Source organism: Saccopteryx bilineata, chromosome 2 (genome assembly GCF_036850765.1).
Source record: "Saccopteryx bilineata isolate mSacBil1 chromosome 2, mSacBil1_pri_phased_curated, whole genome shotgun sequence".
In the NCBI taxonomy this organism is placed as follows: domain Eukaryota; kingdom Metazoa; phylum Chordata; class Mammalia; order Chiroptera; family Emballonuridae; genus Saccopteryx; species Saccopteryx bilineata.
In genome coordinates, this window is record NC_089491.1 from 222,692,701 (window position 1) to 222,708,807 (window position 16,107).

Here is a 16,107-nt window from a genome sequence, read left to right on the forward strand (position 1 = left end):
AATAAAAGAAAAAAATGAAAAAGAAATGGCGGGAATTGCCTGACCAGGTGGTGGTGCAGCGGATAGAGAGTCCTAGATACCTAGGACACTGAGGATCTAGGTTCAAAACTCCGAGGTTGCCGGCTTGAGTGTGGGATCATAGACATGATCACATGGTCGCTGGCTTGAAGCTCAAGGTCATTGGCTTGAGCAATGGATCATTGGCTCAGTTAGAGCCCCCGGTCAAGGCACATGGCATGTATGAGAAAGCAATCAACGAACAAATAAAATGCCACAACTATGAGTTGATGCTTATTGCTCCCTTCCTGTCTCTCTCTAAAGGAAAAAAAAAAGGCTGGAATTAATGTTACTTAAGTAACATTTAATAAGTTCACTTATGTACCAGCTATCACATTCTGAATAAATTAGCTCCATAAATCATAGCGTTGGAGCCATCACTTTGTTGTGACCAAGGAGCAATCTTGTCACTGCCTGAAAAGCCAGTGCACCACTGAGACCCCTTTTCTCTAGAAGGAAAAATAAGGTGGGATCTGACAAGTGGAATTCCTCGGCATTCCCCTTTGCAGCTTTTACTGCTGCCTGGCAGAGGACAAGCTGCTCAGATTGGAGTCTTTTTCTCCCAAACACAGACCCTTGAAGGACTTTCCCAGCCTGATGGGTGCCTTTGTCTTTGCTTTTGCTTGGGAAGGATTATGATAAAGGCAGGTGCTCCGTAGCATCTTAAGAGGATAACTACAAATGCAGAAAGTCATTTGAACAAGTGCCCAGCATCTCCACACCTCCCTCCCTTCCTCCCATGCACTTATTAAGCACCTGCAGTATGCCAGACCATGTGTTCTGGAAAACGAAGACTTTTGGTCAGTTCAAGTCTCTCCAGCTCCTCACCTCATTCTGCTCCTAACTCAGCCCCATGATGTGGGTCCACCGAGCCGCAGACTTGCCTGGAGTGAGGGTCATGATAATGTGAGCATATCCTGCATGGGCTGATGGACTTTCAAACCGGTGCTACAGAGTGGGCAGCAGAATCAGGGGATGTCCCTTATGGGGCGGGGTGGGATTGGGGGACATCAGGGGCAGTTCAACCCCTTGCTGAGCCCTGCCACCCTCTGAAGGAATCACCCAACATATTCTCCAGGAATATTTCTTTCTGTGCCCTGAAGGCTTTGGTGAAGGGGCAGTGCACTTCTCTCCTACTGATGGCTGACTGTACGAGTCTGGGAGATCCCTGGATACTTCTTCTATGGCCAAAACCAAACAGATCTTGAGCACCCATCGGATTTACACACTGCCCCCCCCCCCACTGGGTAAATTCCCGATAGGGAGCATATATAACCAGCTTTCTGGGGCTACCAGGAAAATTATAACAGCAAAGAAACCTTGGCAACACTGCCACCTGTGTATCTGGTCCCTCAGAATCTTTGCTCGGCATCAAGGATGCCTGGTACTGGAGAAGACTCAGGTTAGCCCTGAGGGGGTATGAGCTCCCAGCACCAAGGTGAGAGGCTGGCATAGTCTCTTTAAGAGATGCTTGCCTAGTTACTGGCCTGGGGATGCATGCACGACCTGCTTACCCTTGCTCCTACAAAAAGTCTGCAAGTGTTGGTATACTGTTCCCTTTAAATATGAGTCACGCTGGCTTCTGCAAGTGCTTGGGCCTGTGTCAACCGGCAGGTGTTTGGCGCCTGGGAGAGACACAGAGGTGCTGCCCCAGAGGTGTGTGCCTATTGTTCTCCTGACATGCCCTCTTGTACATAAATTCTCAAGTTGTCCCAAAGCATTGAGCAGCATGCAGTGTCAGAAGTGATGAGCGGGAGAAGGCTGGGTGGGAGGAGACAATGTGACTAGCCCATCTCTTCGGCCCTGACAATGGGTGGCCCAGCTTGGCTGGAAGCCCTTCCTTTCTGGACACCTTGGTAGAAACTGCTCCCGTCACCCCTGCTGGTTGCGCATGGGTCCTCCTCTTTGGCACGGCTGGCACCAAAGAGGAGGATCTTATCTTTCTGCTTCTCCCCTGGCCTTCTCTCCTCCAGACTTGGGAAGAGAGATGCTTCCGCACTTTAGAGGCTATGGTACAGGTCCTTTTGGACACCTTCTTCCCTACCTTTATCCCTCCACTCCCCAGCTACAGGCCCCCTGTTCAGTGTCTTGCCCCTGAGCTGGAGCGCCCCCACCCCTGGCCAGACCAGAAGTCATGACCATGCTATACTCCTCCAGGGCAATTCACAGCTCGTACTCTGCCGCGCTCGCCCGGGGCAGTTCACGGGTGGCACTCTGCCGCGCTCACCCGGGGCAGTTCATGGTTCATACTCCACTGTCTCTGCTTTCCGGAACCCCCCCCCCCACACACACACACATACACACACTCAGCCAGAGTCCCTGTCTGCTGGGCCCCCTTTCTGGACTTGGGCATTTATCTTTAACTCCAAGCAGGTGCCTGGGGGCTTAACAATTGGGCACTAGACCAGTGCACACAACTAATGCCGCTGGCTTCAGGCTGTATTAGTTCCTCCCCCATTTCCCTTCTGCCTCTTATAAAGAACCAGACCACGGTCTTTTACTCAACTTCCTCATCCCTGGCTGGCCCAGCCACAGCAGGTAGTACCAGCTCCTGGGGTTCCTACCTGCTGTCATCTTCTGGCTTTTCCCCAAAGCAGAAAGGGTATCAGAGAAATGCTAAGAAAGAGTTTATTGTAAATGCAATGAAGTTTGACTTCTACAACATTCACTACGATTCTCAAACATCAGGTGCATAAAAGAGTATCAGAAAACCCCCCAGGAGATAGTCCTTCTATGATGCTCACATACCTACGTGCCTGGGTTTCTGATGAAGACAGGGCAAGGGTCCGGGAAGCAGGAACGATGTAATGGGAACATTAATTTTTCCTAACCAGGAAATGGCATCATCCACCCAATCTAAATCACACCCCTCGTGAGGGCAGGCGTTGAGACTCATGGTGGAAACCAAATTGCTCATAACAGCTATGTGCTAGGTCCTTTTCCACTAAAGGGATGAGCACGGGGAACTAACAAAGGTGAAGCTCTCAGGGAAAGAAACAGCAGAGACGTGGGGTGAGACTGAGCCCAGCTTAACCAGGGAATTTGGCCAGCTGGCGCCGAGCCTTGGTCAGCCGCACCAGTTGCTCCTTCAGGAATTTTCTCTTGTCGCTGGTGTCACTATGCTCCTTGAGAAGCCAGCTGTACTTCTCCTTGTCCTGCAGCAGCTGGAGCATGGACTTCTCCAGATGCTGGTTGTACGACTGGAGGATGAAGAACTGGATGATCAAGGGGATATGGGTGGACAGGCGATTGGTGGCCTCCTGGAAGGAAGGAACGGTTCACAGCATGGTTGAGAGGACATTGGAAGGGGAAGATTCCCTCTTCACCACATGAGCATCAGGACAGACCCAGGCCTGGTAGGGTTCACACCTCCGTGCTAAGGGCGCATGAGACCACACACCTTCCCGCAGGGTAGAGGGCACCAACCTGTAGTCAGAGGCCAGCTGGACTCCCACCAGCTTGTCTTGACAATGAAATGGTCACTTCTGATGGTAGAGGGTAAAATGTGTTCCAAAAAGGTACACGGACAGAGTCCAAAAACTACATTTTTCTAATTATTTACAACTTTGCTGAAAAGATTTTATGATTAAAAAAAGAAAAAAGATTGTTTAGCTCAGGGGTCTGGAACCTATGGTTTGCGAGCCAGATGTGGCTCTTTTGATGACTGCATCTGGCTCACAGACAAATCTTTAATAATAAAAAAAATAACATTAAAAATATAAAATATTCTCATGTATTACAATCCATTCATTTCCTACCACTCATGTTCATGTTGCGGGTGGCTGGAGCCAATCACAGCTGTCCTCCGGGACAACACCAAGTTTTTATTGTATAATGCATAATGTACATGGGTTGTTGTATGGTTTTCATGAAATTACATTTTAAAATATGTGGCATTCATGGCTCTCTCAGCCAAAAAGGTTCTCGACCCCTGATTTAGCTGAACAGAGGCTAGACTATCAAAAGACACAGAAGGGAGCCTTGTGAGTTCTATGCAGGTTAAAAGGTAGTTTCCACCCCCCAACCCACCTGTTAGTGAAAAGTATCTCTTTCTTAAGGTGATCTCTCAGGAAGTTAATATATACTCATACTTAGCAAGTGCTGTGATCACTGTTTCCTTCTCTATAAGATACTAGCAACTGGCCTTGTGGGCTGCTTACAAAGATTCAATAAGTAAAAAGACAGATGTTTAGAAAGTTGCCAGGCATGGAAAAAGCATTCAGTGAATTTAATTCAGAGGGTCAGAGATGGCACTCAAGCTATGTGTTCTAGAGGAGAATGAGCCAGGAAGGTGGCCTGTCCCCCCCAAAAAAAAAATGGAGGAAAGAAGAGACAGACCAGCCTGAGGAGAAGCATTCAGGAGGAATGTTGGGAACAATAGGCACTGAAGTCTGATGGACAACAGACACAAGCTGAAAGGGATAGCTAATATTTGGAGCGACAAAATCAGGGACCTGAAATATCTTTTGAGACTTCTGGTGCCAACATGGCTGCCAGGCTGATTTCCTCATTCTCTTGGAGATCATCCCAGATGTCAACATTTTGGTGGGAGGAGGAGACAGGAACCGTAGCACCCCTGACTCACGTGTAACAGGAGCAGTGGCAGTCAGGCAGGGCCACATGGGAGCAGGGGATGGGGGAAGGGTGGAGAGGGAGCAGCATAGGTCAGACATGGAGCAGAAACTCCACTCCTGAAGGTGCCTAACTGCTGAGCAAAGCTGGTGGCAGAAGTCCCTCCTGGCCAGGTTGCATTTGGGGCATCAAGGAGGTGCCACACAGCGAATCTCACAGATGGGGCGTGTTTGCATGAAACTTTCTCTTTGGTAGGTGAGAAGACATTTTTGAGTGGAGAAAGCTAGCTCCTCTGGACCTCTTCCCAGTGCCCACAGGGACAATATGCAAATCACTGACCCAGGGAAGTTCAAGGCATTTCATGAGGTGTGTACTTGGGACAGTGATGGCTCCAAAGGTGTCACATCCTAATCACAGAATCTGAGTGTGTTACCTCTCACTGCAAAGGGGAGCTGAGGTTGCAGATGGGATGAAGACTGCTAATGAGCTGATGTTGAGACTGGAAGACAGTCCTGGGTTATCTGGTAGGTCCAGTGCAAAGGAGGGGGGCAGAGAGGAGAGCCAGAGGACATGTGACTACAGAGGTGGGAGAGATGCCTGTATTACTGGCTGTGAAGATGTGTGTGTGGGGGTGCCCCAGACTAAGGAGTGCTGCTACCTCCAGAAGCTGGACCAGCAAAGAAGCAGCTTCACCCCTAGGGTCTCGAGAAGGAGCACAGCTTTGCCAACACCCTGATCTGAGCCAGTGAGAGTCACACTTAATGGGAAAAAGTGACATTCATCTTACTGTTGGAGGCAAGACAAGGCCGCCTATTAGCTTCGCCATTGTTTCAAATTGTACCAGAGAGACCCGACAAGGCAGGCAAAGAAAGTCAGAGGTATAAGGTTGGAAAGAGGAGGGAATGGAAAACTCCCATCATCTGCAGAGGGGTGAGGGCTCACTGGGAAAACTCTAAAGCTTATAGACCGTGGAAGAATCAGTATGGATGTTGGGTGTTAAATGATAGGACATCAACCCATAGCAAGCGGAAGGCAGAGTGGAAGGAAAGACTCATTCACAAGAAGGACAAAGCTGAGGACACACATTGGATAAGCTGCAGAGATGGGCACAATCTACATAAAGAAAACATTAAAACACTTCTGAGGCCCCAGGCGGAGACCTTAGAAATGGCAAAACCCATGAAGGTCTCAGACAGGGAGATTTACTCTGCAGGCCCATAAAAATGAGTACAATCCCAGTAAGAATACAAACACTACTCTCTTTTCAGAAGGAACTGGACAAGCTCATTCTAAAATTTGTATATTAAAGTGAAAAACAAACTCCACCCCTCTCTCCAATAAAGAACAGGCTGACACAGGGAGAGCGTAGCCAGTTGTGCAGCCACGCCCACCACAGCACTATTCAGAGTGCTCAAGGCAGGACCAACTCCACGGCCAGGGGCAGAGGAGTGGATAAACAAAACACGGTCCATCTATACGGTGGATTATATTATTCTACATTGAAAAGGAAGGGAATTCTGACACATGCTACAGCAGAAATGAACCTTGAAAATATTACTCTGAGTGAAATCAGCCAGACTCGAAAGGACAAGTATTATAAAAGGCCATTTACATGAGGTCCCTAAATAGAAAAATTCATAGCTCCAGAAAGTAGAATGGTGGGGGAAGGGGAGGGACAGTTAGTGTTTGATGGGTACCATTCCTGTTTGGGAAGATGAAGACGTTTGGGGGAGGGATGGTGGTGATGGCTGCAGAACAATGCAGGTGCACTGAGTGTCACTGAAGAACTGTGCACCTCAAACATGGTTAAAACAATACATTTTATGTGTTTTATGTTTTGCCACAAAATAAAAAATGTGGGGGGCTGAGGGCAATCTCTGACTGTACTTGATAGTTAAACACTGTATAAAGATCTACTACTGCACCATATTGAACAGCAAACCATAGAACAGCAAACCAACAGAACAGAATTCAGGATGTAGATAAAGACCAACACACACAAGGAGAGAGGGTGACACAGGTGTCCCCACCAGCAGGGACGAGAAGGATTCTTCAGGGACAACACACTTTAGCCACCTGGAACAAATCTCATTCTTGACCTCAAAACATTCCAAAGGGATCAAATGTCTAAAGATGAGAGTTGAAGTAAGTTACTTGAAGAAAAATACTGTCGACTTAATTTTAAAAGCTCAGGGATAAAGTCCTTTTGAAGTATGACAAAAAGCACAGGAACCCCCCAAAGAAAGGGCTCTTAAACCCAACCCACAAATCATGCTGAAGAAAACTTCAGCACGGGCTAAGACCACCATGAACAAAGGCAGAGGGCACATCGCAGGCTTCAGAGGGTCCTTATCGCAAGCCTCCAGGGGCTGACACTGTGCTGTCGAAAGAGCTCTGACCGGATGCACAGCTCACCGAACAGGCTCTAGAAACGACACCATGCAATGAGAGGATGTCAGACTCATTGCGCTAAAAAGAATGCAAACTAAATCTACAGCGAGACACCATTTTCATCTATCACACTGTCAACAAAACCAGACTTTAGTAAAGACTGAATCGGCATGTGTGGAAAGACAAGGGCCTTCTACAGGTAGTATTTATCAAGGCAGAGTGAGTACTGTCCTTGCCCCAGGTGCGATGGTCACTTTCATGTGCCAACTTGGCCAGGCACTAGCACCCAGTTATTTAAGCAAACACTAATAAAGGCATTCTGTAGCTATGGTCAACATCTACAATCAGATGGCTTTAATAAAGGAGGTTATTCTTAAAAATGTGGGTGGGCCTCATTCAATCAGGTGAAGGCCTGAAGAGTAAAAATGGAAAGAAATCCTGCCAGCAGACAGCAGCTTCCACTCCTGCCCAAGGATCTCCAGTCTGCCTTTCCTGCTGGCCTTCCTATGGATTTTGGACTTGCCCAGTCAGCCACCACAATCCGTTAGCCAGTGTGTTGAAATACATTTTATATCTATATATATAACCTAACGGTTCTGTTTCCCTGGTACAACCCTGACTGATACACCAGGAATCTCATTTATACTCCAGACATATGATGCATGGACAAGGCTATTTGTGGCAACACCCCTGTGTTCGTAAAAGACAAGAAACAAACTATGTCTGTTAACAGGGAAATGGCTCAATATGCTGCATCCACAAAATGGGAGACTTCACTGCAGGAAACAGTGAGGTGGCTCCACATGAACTGAAGTGGAACAGTCTCCAAGGCACAGGAAGGGAAGCAAGAGGCAGACCAGTATACTCTGTTAACCTGGGTGGAAAACCAGTTTGCACATATACACACACTTACATTGCACGTGCGCGTGCACACACACACAAACTTTCCCTCAGAGGATATCAAGAAACTGGGGAACTGCTTTTGCGGCTTTCTGAGAGGAGACTGCATCTGTGTGGCTCGGGATGGGGTGGGTAGGAGACCTACTTTCCACTGTCACTCATTCCCTTTTTTGGGATGTGTGTGTGTGAGCGTGCATTACCTATTCTAACAGGTTCTACGAGACAGGTAAGCAGACAGGTGGTAAGCTTGGCTGCAGAAGCCAAGTCACACAGGTGGCCTTCTGTCCTGCCCTTCACTGGCTTCACGAAGATGTGTGCACCTCCCAGTGTTTGTGGGAAACGGAGTTCGACCTTTGGGTTAGAACCTTACTGCCCAGAAGGTGGGCTTTGTCCAGCAGCGCAGCATTCCCCTGGGAGCCTATTAGAAACTGCAGAATCTTGGCCCCCAGCTCAGATCTGCAATTCATCTCTGCGGTTGAGCAAGACCCCAGGAGGTCAAGTTTGAGAAGCACAGCCTGAAGCACACGAATAGTGAAGGGACAGAGATACCTGGTAGAGCATGAGACTCCTATTTGCTTCACCTGTCCAGATTTTTACATATGCCCATGGTTCTAACTCAGGCGTGATCAGCTGAGCTGTGCAACCTTCCCAAAATGAATTAGCTCACCCTTTGTATTATTTGAAATGCAGAGTAGCAATCAAAGCATGTTTTCCCATGAGTAACTTCCTCTTGGTGTGCTGTCATTGTATCCCACCACTGTGCTATGGGATTTGCCCACACTCATCCCACTGAATACTCACTAGGAAACTATGAGGAGAAACCATTTTATAGAGAAGACAGCTGAGGCTCAGAGAGGTGAAGGAACTTGGACAGGACCACAAAGCCGGTCACACCAGACATGAATGGCTCCAAGCCACAACCTTGTCTCATCATCCGAGGTTGAGCTGCTCCTGTGGATGCTAATCAAAGCCTGAAAGACGGAGCTGGCTGGTTGGCACCTTACAGAGATAATAAATCGGGAAATGGGATGAGACCAGCTTTCTGAGACATGCACAGACTCACCTTGCGGTAGGCCATCAGGTGTTGACAGATTTCATCAAGGGAGACATTTGAAGACTGGTGTATAGGGACTTGATATTTTGGTGTATTGTTCTTTTCTTCTGTTTCCTCCTCTCTGACCTTATGCAGCGAGTTCTGGTATACTTGGTCTTGGCAGTAGACAATCTGCTCCATTTGGAAGTGAAGTCGGATGACCCTCACAGCTTCTTTTTCTTGTTCTAATCTAATGTCTTCAATTTTGGACTAATGCACAAGAGAACACAACAGAATTTCCCTCTAGAAGTGAACCACTGGATCATGGGAACATAGGTTATACGCAAAGTTCACAGACAGCAGGTTCTCCCACTTGAATTAAAACAGCACCCTGCTTTGGGCAGCCTCCTGCACCCCACCTTGGCTTAACTAAGATGGGGTTCCCATCCCCACAGAGGGTCAGAATCTCCCCAAAAGCCTGAGCCACACATGTGACCAGACCCCTCATCCCCAGAGCCTGGGAACCCATAGGGCTCTGTTTGAAGATCTGAAGACTTAGTTTTGTTTTTCTTCTCATTCACAGGCTTTTCCCTCTGATGAGGAGTGAATAGCCATCAGAGAGCTCACAAGGATCACATGAGGGACGAATTTAAGTGAGTCAAATTCTCTGTTTTTGTTCCTGGGATTTAGAGAAACAAGCTACCTGAAAGCCAGGGAGATCATTCACACAGAAAATATTTGGACCTCCCCCCACCCCTGACCTCACTGAGTGTCATGGTATGCGATGAACACTGGGGGGGGGGGGGTCTTCACCACTGTCTTCTATGTCTGTTACAACCTTCTGAGGAAGCTACCCTTCTCCACGTTGGAAGCGCAGGTATCTAAGTGGCCCACCCCAAGACCTCCAGCTTGTGCATGGCAGAGCCGGTCTTCCCAGAGTGCTGGGTGCTAGGGACTGAGTGTTTGTGTCCCCCCAAATTCATAAATTAAAAGTGTAATTCCAATGAGATGGCATTTGGAGGGTGGGGGTGGGCGCTTTGGGAGGTCTAGGTCATGAGAGTGGAGTCCTCAGAATGACATTAGAGCTTTTATAAAAAGGGACACCAGAGCTCTCTCACTCTCTTTCTCTCTCTCTTTTACTGCTTTTAACCAGACTTCACTGGTAATATAATTAGTAACATTTACCAAAAAGCTTCATTATTTGATTCTCCATCCAAATATACACTAAAGTTATAATGGTCTTAATCCAAGATATTTATCTTCTAGCATAAGGATTATTGTTATTTTTAAAATAACAAATGGTTTTACCTTGCAGGTTCTGTGGAGGTTGAAAAATTCCTTAAAATTTTTCTGAGCAACGTCTGTGAAGGCAAGCTGGACCATCTCTGATGAGAGAAAGACAGACAAGTTCAGGACTGGTGCAATCATTCATCTCCTTTAGAGATGCAAACAGCAGGAGGATACAATGACAAGGAGAAAAGTATCCTCAGTTCCTCGCTTCATGTCTCTTCTCTTTCCACTAAAGGAGGAAGGTGTGCTTTTTTTCTGCTCAAGAACCCTTGGAAGGATTTAAACCTCAATGTCCCCTGGCATAATTATTTGACATTTAAAGTTTTCATCCTAAGTATGAATAGTTGCAAAGAATTTCAACTAAGTTATATGTACATACATGTACATATATATACACACACACACACACATACACACGTGTGTGTGTGTGTGTGTGTGTGTATTAGTGAGAGAGAGAGATAGGAAGGGAGAGAGATGAGAAGCATCAATTCTTCGTTGTGGCACCTTAGTTGTTCATTGATTACTTCTCATACGTGCCTTGACTGGGGGGCTACAGCCAAGTCAGTGACTGCTTGTTTAAGCCAGTATCTTTGGGCTTCTAGCCAGTGACCTTTGGGCTCAAGCCAGTGACCTTGGGATCATGTCTATAATCAAGCCAGTGACCTTGAGGTTTTGACCCTGGGACCTCAGCATCCCACGCTGATGCTCTATCCACTGTGCAACCAGTGGTCAGGCCATCAGTATTTTATAGTAAAATCTCACATCAAGCTAAACATCCACATTGTCTATTTGAAAGGAAATACATGAATAAGCTCTTACTTAAATTGAAAATTGACATGATTTTTGTTTTGAAACCTATATTCCCATTTAACTCCCTCACCAAATTGTATCCTAAGATGATGTACAGTATCTTCATGCTTGAAAATCTTTCACTGACTCTGCACTGTCTTTCCGCCCAAAGTGGGGCAGGCTTGTGGGCCTGAGCCCTTCAGCTGTGTGGTCTGTGATAACCCCGGGTAGTGTCACAACTGAGCTGAATTGCTGAACACCCATTTGATGTCCAGGGAGTTAGAGATCTGGGTGGATTTGTAAAAAATTAATGTAAACAAAACTACTTTAAAATGGAGAACCTTTGAAATGTTAAAAACAGGCAAAATAACCTTGGGACTGGGCCTAGGGCAACACTGTGTTCACCGGGACAACAAGCAAGCAGACGTGATGACTACTAGAGGACTGGCGACTGCCAGACTGAAAGTTGAAGTCGTGGTTCAGCACCAGCCTCACTGTGCTATGTTCTCTGCACCAATAGCAACGCCTTTCTTCTCCGGGTGAGACTGTTCCCCTTCTCTTTCTCATAAGTGCTCCTTGCTTTTGTGTCCTAATTGCGACATGAGCTGGGTTTCTGCCCAAATAAGTGATTCCTGAATAGCTATTCTTATTTATTAGAACTCAAATAAATGCCATTGCTTCTCACCTCAGCTTTTCATTTTTAGGCTAACAGGTTGTTGGTGTTGGAAAATCCCCCAAGGGAGAGCTCTGGAGGCCAGCACTGGCCTGGACGCAAAGCCGAGGACTCACCGATCACCGTGTTCAGCATGTCCATAGCTGGCTCTTCCAGAGTTTTGATTTCCTTTCTTATGATAACCTCAAATGTCTTGTAATTTACAAATCCTGGCAGCTCTCTGCCACGGTACTGATTTTCAAATTTCTCCATCTGTTTATACATATCCCCATAACCTGTTGTAGGAAGGAAGAGCTCTAAATTATGATATTTTACACACACACAAAAAAGTAGTAATAACATTGCCAGTTTTTCTAAACACAGTACCACTCAGAAAGTCCTGAAAGGACTTTTTTTACTCAGAAAGGTAAAAAAAGAATATCAGCCCTGGCTGGTTGGCTCAGCGGTAGAGCGTCGGCCTGGCGTGCGGGGGACCCGGGTTCGATTCCCGGCCAGGGCACACAGGAGAGGCGCCCATTTGCTTCTCCACCCCCCCCCCTTCCTCTCTGTCTCTCTCTTCCCCTCCCGCAGCGAGGCTCCATTGGAGCAAAGATGGCCCGGGTGCTGGGGATGGCTCCTTGGCCTCTGCCCCAGGCACTAGAGTGGCTCTGGTCGTGGCAGAGTGACGCCCCGGAGGGGCAGAGCATCGCCCCCTGGTGGGCAGAGCATGGCCCCTGGTGGGCGTGCCGGGTGGATCCCGGTCGGCGCATGTGGGAGTCTGTCTGACTGCCTCTCCCCATTTCCAGCTTCAGGAAAAAAAAAAAAAAAAAGAATATCAAATCTGATTTGTAAATAAAAAAGTAATTAGGGGATGCAATACAGAAACATCTCAACATACTTCTCCTTGGTCATCTTTAGAGGGCAAGTGTAGAGCCTGGGTATAACACCAAAAAGCAGCAAATGCAGACATATTCCTTAATAGGTACTTGAATATGAAATTTGGTGAATCCAATTAGATTTTTCCCAAAGCAATTTTATCATAATAGAATATTATGACCTGCAGGTCCTTTAAAAAAAAATGGATTGACCATGAACACCATCCAGAATCAGCTACACATCACTTATTTGTGTGTTGTTGCATGACTAGGAAGTATTTATAGATCCAATGGGATAATAGAATAATGGAGCACCTGGGCACATAAGATATTAATATGATATCACTGTTTATTAGGTAGGAACCACTTAGTTTTTTTCTTTACACTTTTAGAATTCTTCTTACTCTCAACATACTAGACTGCTGTGCTATCCTGGCCGAGTAGCTCAATTGGTTAGAGCGTTGTCCCAATACACTAAGGTTGTGGTTGTTTAATCCTTGGTCAGTGCATATACAAGACTCAACCAATGAATGCATAAATAAGTGGAACAACAAATCAAGGTCTCTCAAATCAGTAAGTAAAATAGTAAAAGAAAAACCACACTAGACTGGAGAAAAATATCCCCATTGGGGGAAAATTCAACAGGGCTCTGGTTTCTCTTTTAGAAGCACTAACCTGAGATGGTAACCCATATACCCATTCTTGGTCAGGAGACATTTTCTCATAATTTTTTTTTTTTTGTATTTTTCTGAAGCTGGAAACGAGGAGGCAGTCAGACAGACTCCTGCATGTGCCCGACCGGGATCCACCTGGCATGCCCACCAGGGGGTGATGCTCTGCCCATCTGGGGCGTTGCTCTGTCGCAACCAGAGCCATTCTAGCATCTGAGGCAGAGGCCATGGAGCCATCCTCAGCGCTCGGGCCAACTTTGCTTCAATGGAGCCTTGGCTGTGGGAGGGGAAGAAAGAGACAGAGAGGAAGGAGGGGGGGGGAGGGGATAAGCAGATGGGCGCCTCTCCTGTGTGCCCTGGCCGGGAATCGAACCTGGGACTCCTGCACGCCAGGCCGACGCTCTACCACTGAGCCAACTGGCCAGGGCCAATTTTTTTTAAAATTGAGATATAATTCATGTATTGTAAAATTCACCCTATTAGAGTGTATAATTCAGTGGTTTTTAGTATATTCACAAAGTTGTGCAACTGTCACCACTACCTAATCCTTAAACATCTCCTTCGCCACCAGGAACCCTGCTCCCATTGTATAGGGGGTCAGATAGGGGTCCAAATTCTCTTGCTTGTGGGTATCTAGTGATTTGTCACTGATAATTTGCTGGGAAGAATTTAGCAATTAAAAAAACAAAACAAAACAAGTTCTCTTGCCTGACCAGGCGGTGGCGCAGTGGATAGAGCATCAGACTGGGATGTGGAGGACCCAGGTTCAAAGCCCTGAGGTCGCCAGCTTGAGCGTGGGCTCATTTGGTTTGAGCAAAGCTCACTAGCTTGGAGAGGAGACAAGATGGCGCTGGAGTAGGCGGACGTACCAACATCTACCTCCCAGAACCAAAGTGGATTACAAACTAATTTTATGAACTATCATCTGGAAAAACCAACTTTGGACTAAACTAAGAGGACTCTTCAACCAAGGAACACTGAAGAAGCCACACAGAGACTGCTTAGTGTATCCCAAGGTTCTCTTTACCATGCCACAGTTGCAGAGCTCCAGGGAAAAGCAACCTGGTCTCAACTCTCCAGGCAGAGGAGAACAGAAGCTCCATATCCACGCATGCTGCAAATGGCTTTTCCAGTCTACCTGAATCATTACCAGCTAGAAGCAGCTGTCATTGGGACTTGGACATGAGCTGCAAAGTATAGAATGGTGACAACAATTCCAGCGCCATGCGGACTTTTCCTGTGTAGACTTTTCCTGGACTCCTGCTCCCTGTGACAGCTCCTAACAGACTGAACTGTGGTTGGGTTGCATTTCTCAGGGATTTGGCATGGTGATGGGGCCAACTTGGACTTGGTGAACATGTTAAGGACACTACTCTTTTATGGATTCTTGCTGTATTGGCCAAGAGTTTGCTTAAAGGCTTTTAATCACTGTAAAAAAATATTAGACTGGATAAAGAAGATGGGGCACATATACACCATGGTATACTATTCAGCTAGAAGAAATGATGACATCAGATCACTTACAGCAGAATGGTGGAATCTTGATAACATTATACAGAGTGAAATAAGCGAATCAGAAAAAAACAAGAACTGCAGGATTCCATACATTGGTGGGACATAAAAGCGAGACTAAGAGACATGGACAGGATTGTGGTGGTTACGGGGGGTGGGGGGAGGGAAGGAGGGAGAGGAGGAAGGGGAGGGGGAGGGGTACAAAAAAAAACTGGATAGAGGGTGATGGAGGATGATCTCTCTTTTGGTGATGGATATGCAGCAGAAATGATTGACAAGATAACCTGGAAATGTTTTCTTTGAATATATGTACCCTGACTTATTGATGTCACCCCATTAAAATAAAAATTTATTTATATAAAAAAAAACTCACTAGCTTGAGCCCAAGGTCACTGGCTTGAGCAAGGGGTCACTCAGTCTGCTGCAGCCCCCCCCCCCATCAAGGCACATATGAGAAAGCAATCAATGAACAACTAAGGTGCCGCAATGAAGAATTGATGCTTCTCATCTCCATTTCTGTCTGTCTGTCCCTATCTATCCCTCTCTCTGTTTCTCCCTGTCTCTGTCACACACACACACACACACACACCAAAAACAAAACAAAACAACGAGCTCTTTCTAAACACCGATGCCCCAGCATGCTGGCTGAGCAATGCAGGGAAAAGTCGTAAGTCAAGCACTGAAAGGAGCACAGAGGCCCCTTCCCTGACATGAGAACATAGGCATGTTCAACTCTGCCCTGTGGATTTAGCTCCGGGCAAGTGACCAGCCCAGAAATGAGCTTCCCTGCCATTTCTCCACCAGGAACACTGTTACCCATCCCATCATGCCCTCCGTTCCTCTGCCAAGGAACAAACAGACTCGAGGTGCAGCCTAGAATTAATAAAAACAATTGCATGATGTAGTTGCCCACATTCATCACTCGGAGCCTAGCAAGACTGTCCCTTTGAACCTCTGCTCAGATGAAATTTACTGTGGAGCCCTCCCATCTTGGTTGGGTAAAAGCAAAAGGACTTGATATTTCCCTCAGTCACTACAGCGTTATCACTGGCCAATGTAGGATTTTCTTCAGGCTTCTTGAAACCCTAAGAATCAATTTCAGGCCACATTGTCTACCTTTTTCCGACTCTCGTTTCTTTTCATTGCTGTAACTATACAGTCCACTCAGACACATGGCAGCCTTCAAGAACCTGGCCTGTTAAGATCGATCTGGCTTGTTTCTTTCTTTTTTCATTTTTTTAAAATAATTGATTTTAGAGAGAGAGGAATGGGAAGAGAGAAAATGAGACAGAAACTTCAATCTGTTCCTGCATGCTCCCCAATGAGGGATTGAACAGGCAACCTCTGCACTTTGGGACAAAACTC

General features: G+C 46.6%; 1 protein-coding gene across 4 annotated transcripts in view; it reads right to left on the reverse strand.

Annotated features, from left to right (window-relative positions):
• Nucleotides 1–2,671: 2,671 nt before the first annotated feature.
• The window catches only part of MX1 (MX dynamin like GTPase 1), a 32,963-nt gene continuing 19,527 nt past the window's right edge, over nt 2,672–16,107 (reverse strand). For all 4 annotated transcript variants that reach the window (XM_066259342.1, XM_066259341.1, XM_066259340.1 and 1 more), the window contains 4 exons: nt 11,822–11,980; nt 10,262–10,338; nt 8,984–9,223; nt 2,672–3,317 (listed from right to left, as the gene is read on the reverse strand). In XM_066259342.1, coding sequence (XP_066115439.1) covers nt 3,087–3,317; nt 8,984–9,223; nt 10,262–10,338; nt 11,822–11,980 — 707 coding nt within the window. In that variant the 3' untranslated portion in view covers nt 2,672–3,086. The remainder of the gene's footprint in view (nt 3,318–8,983; nt 9,224–10,261; nt 10,339–11,821; nt 11,981–16,107) is intronic.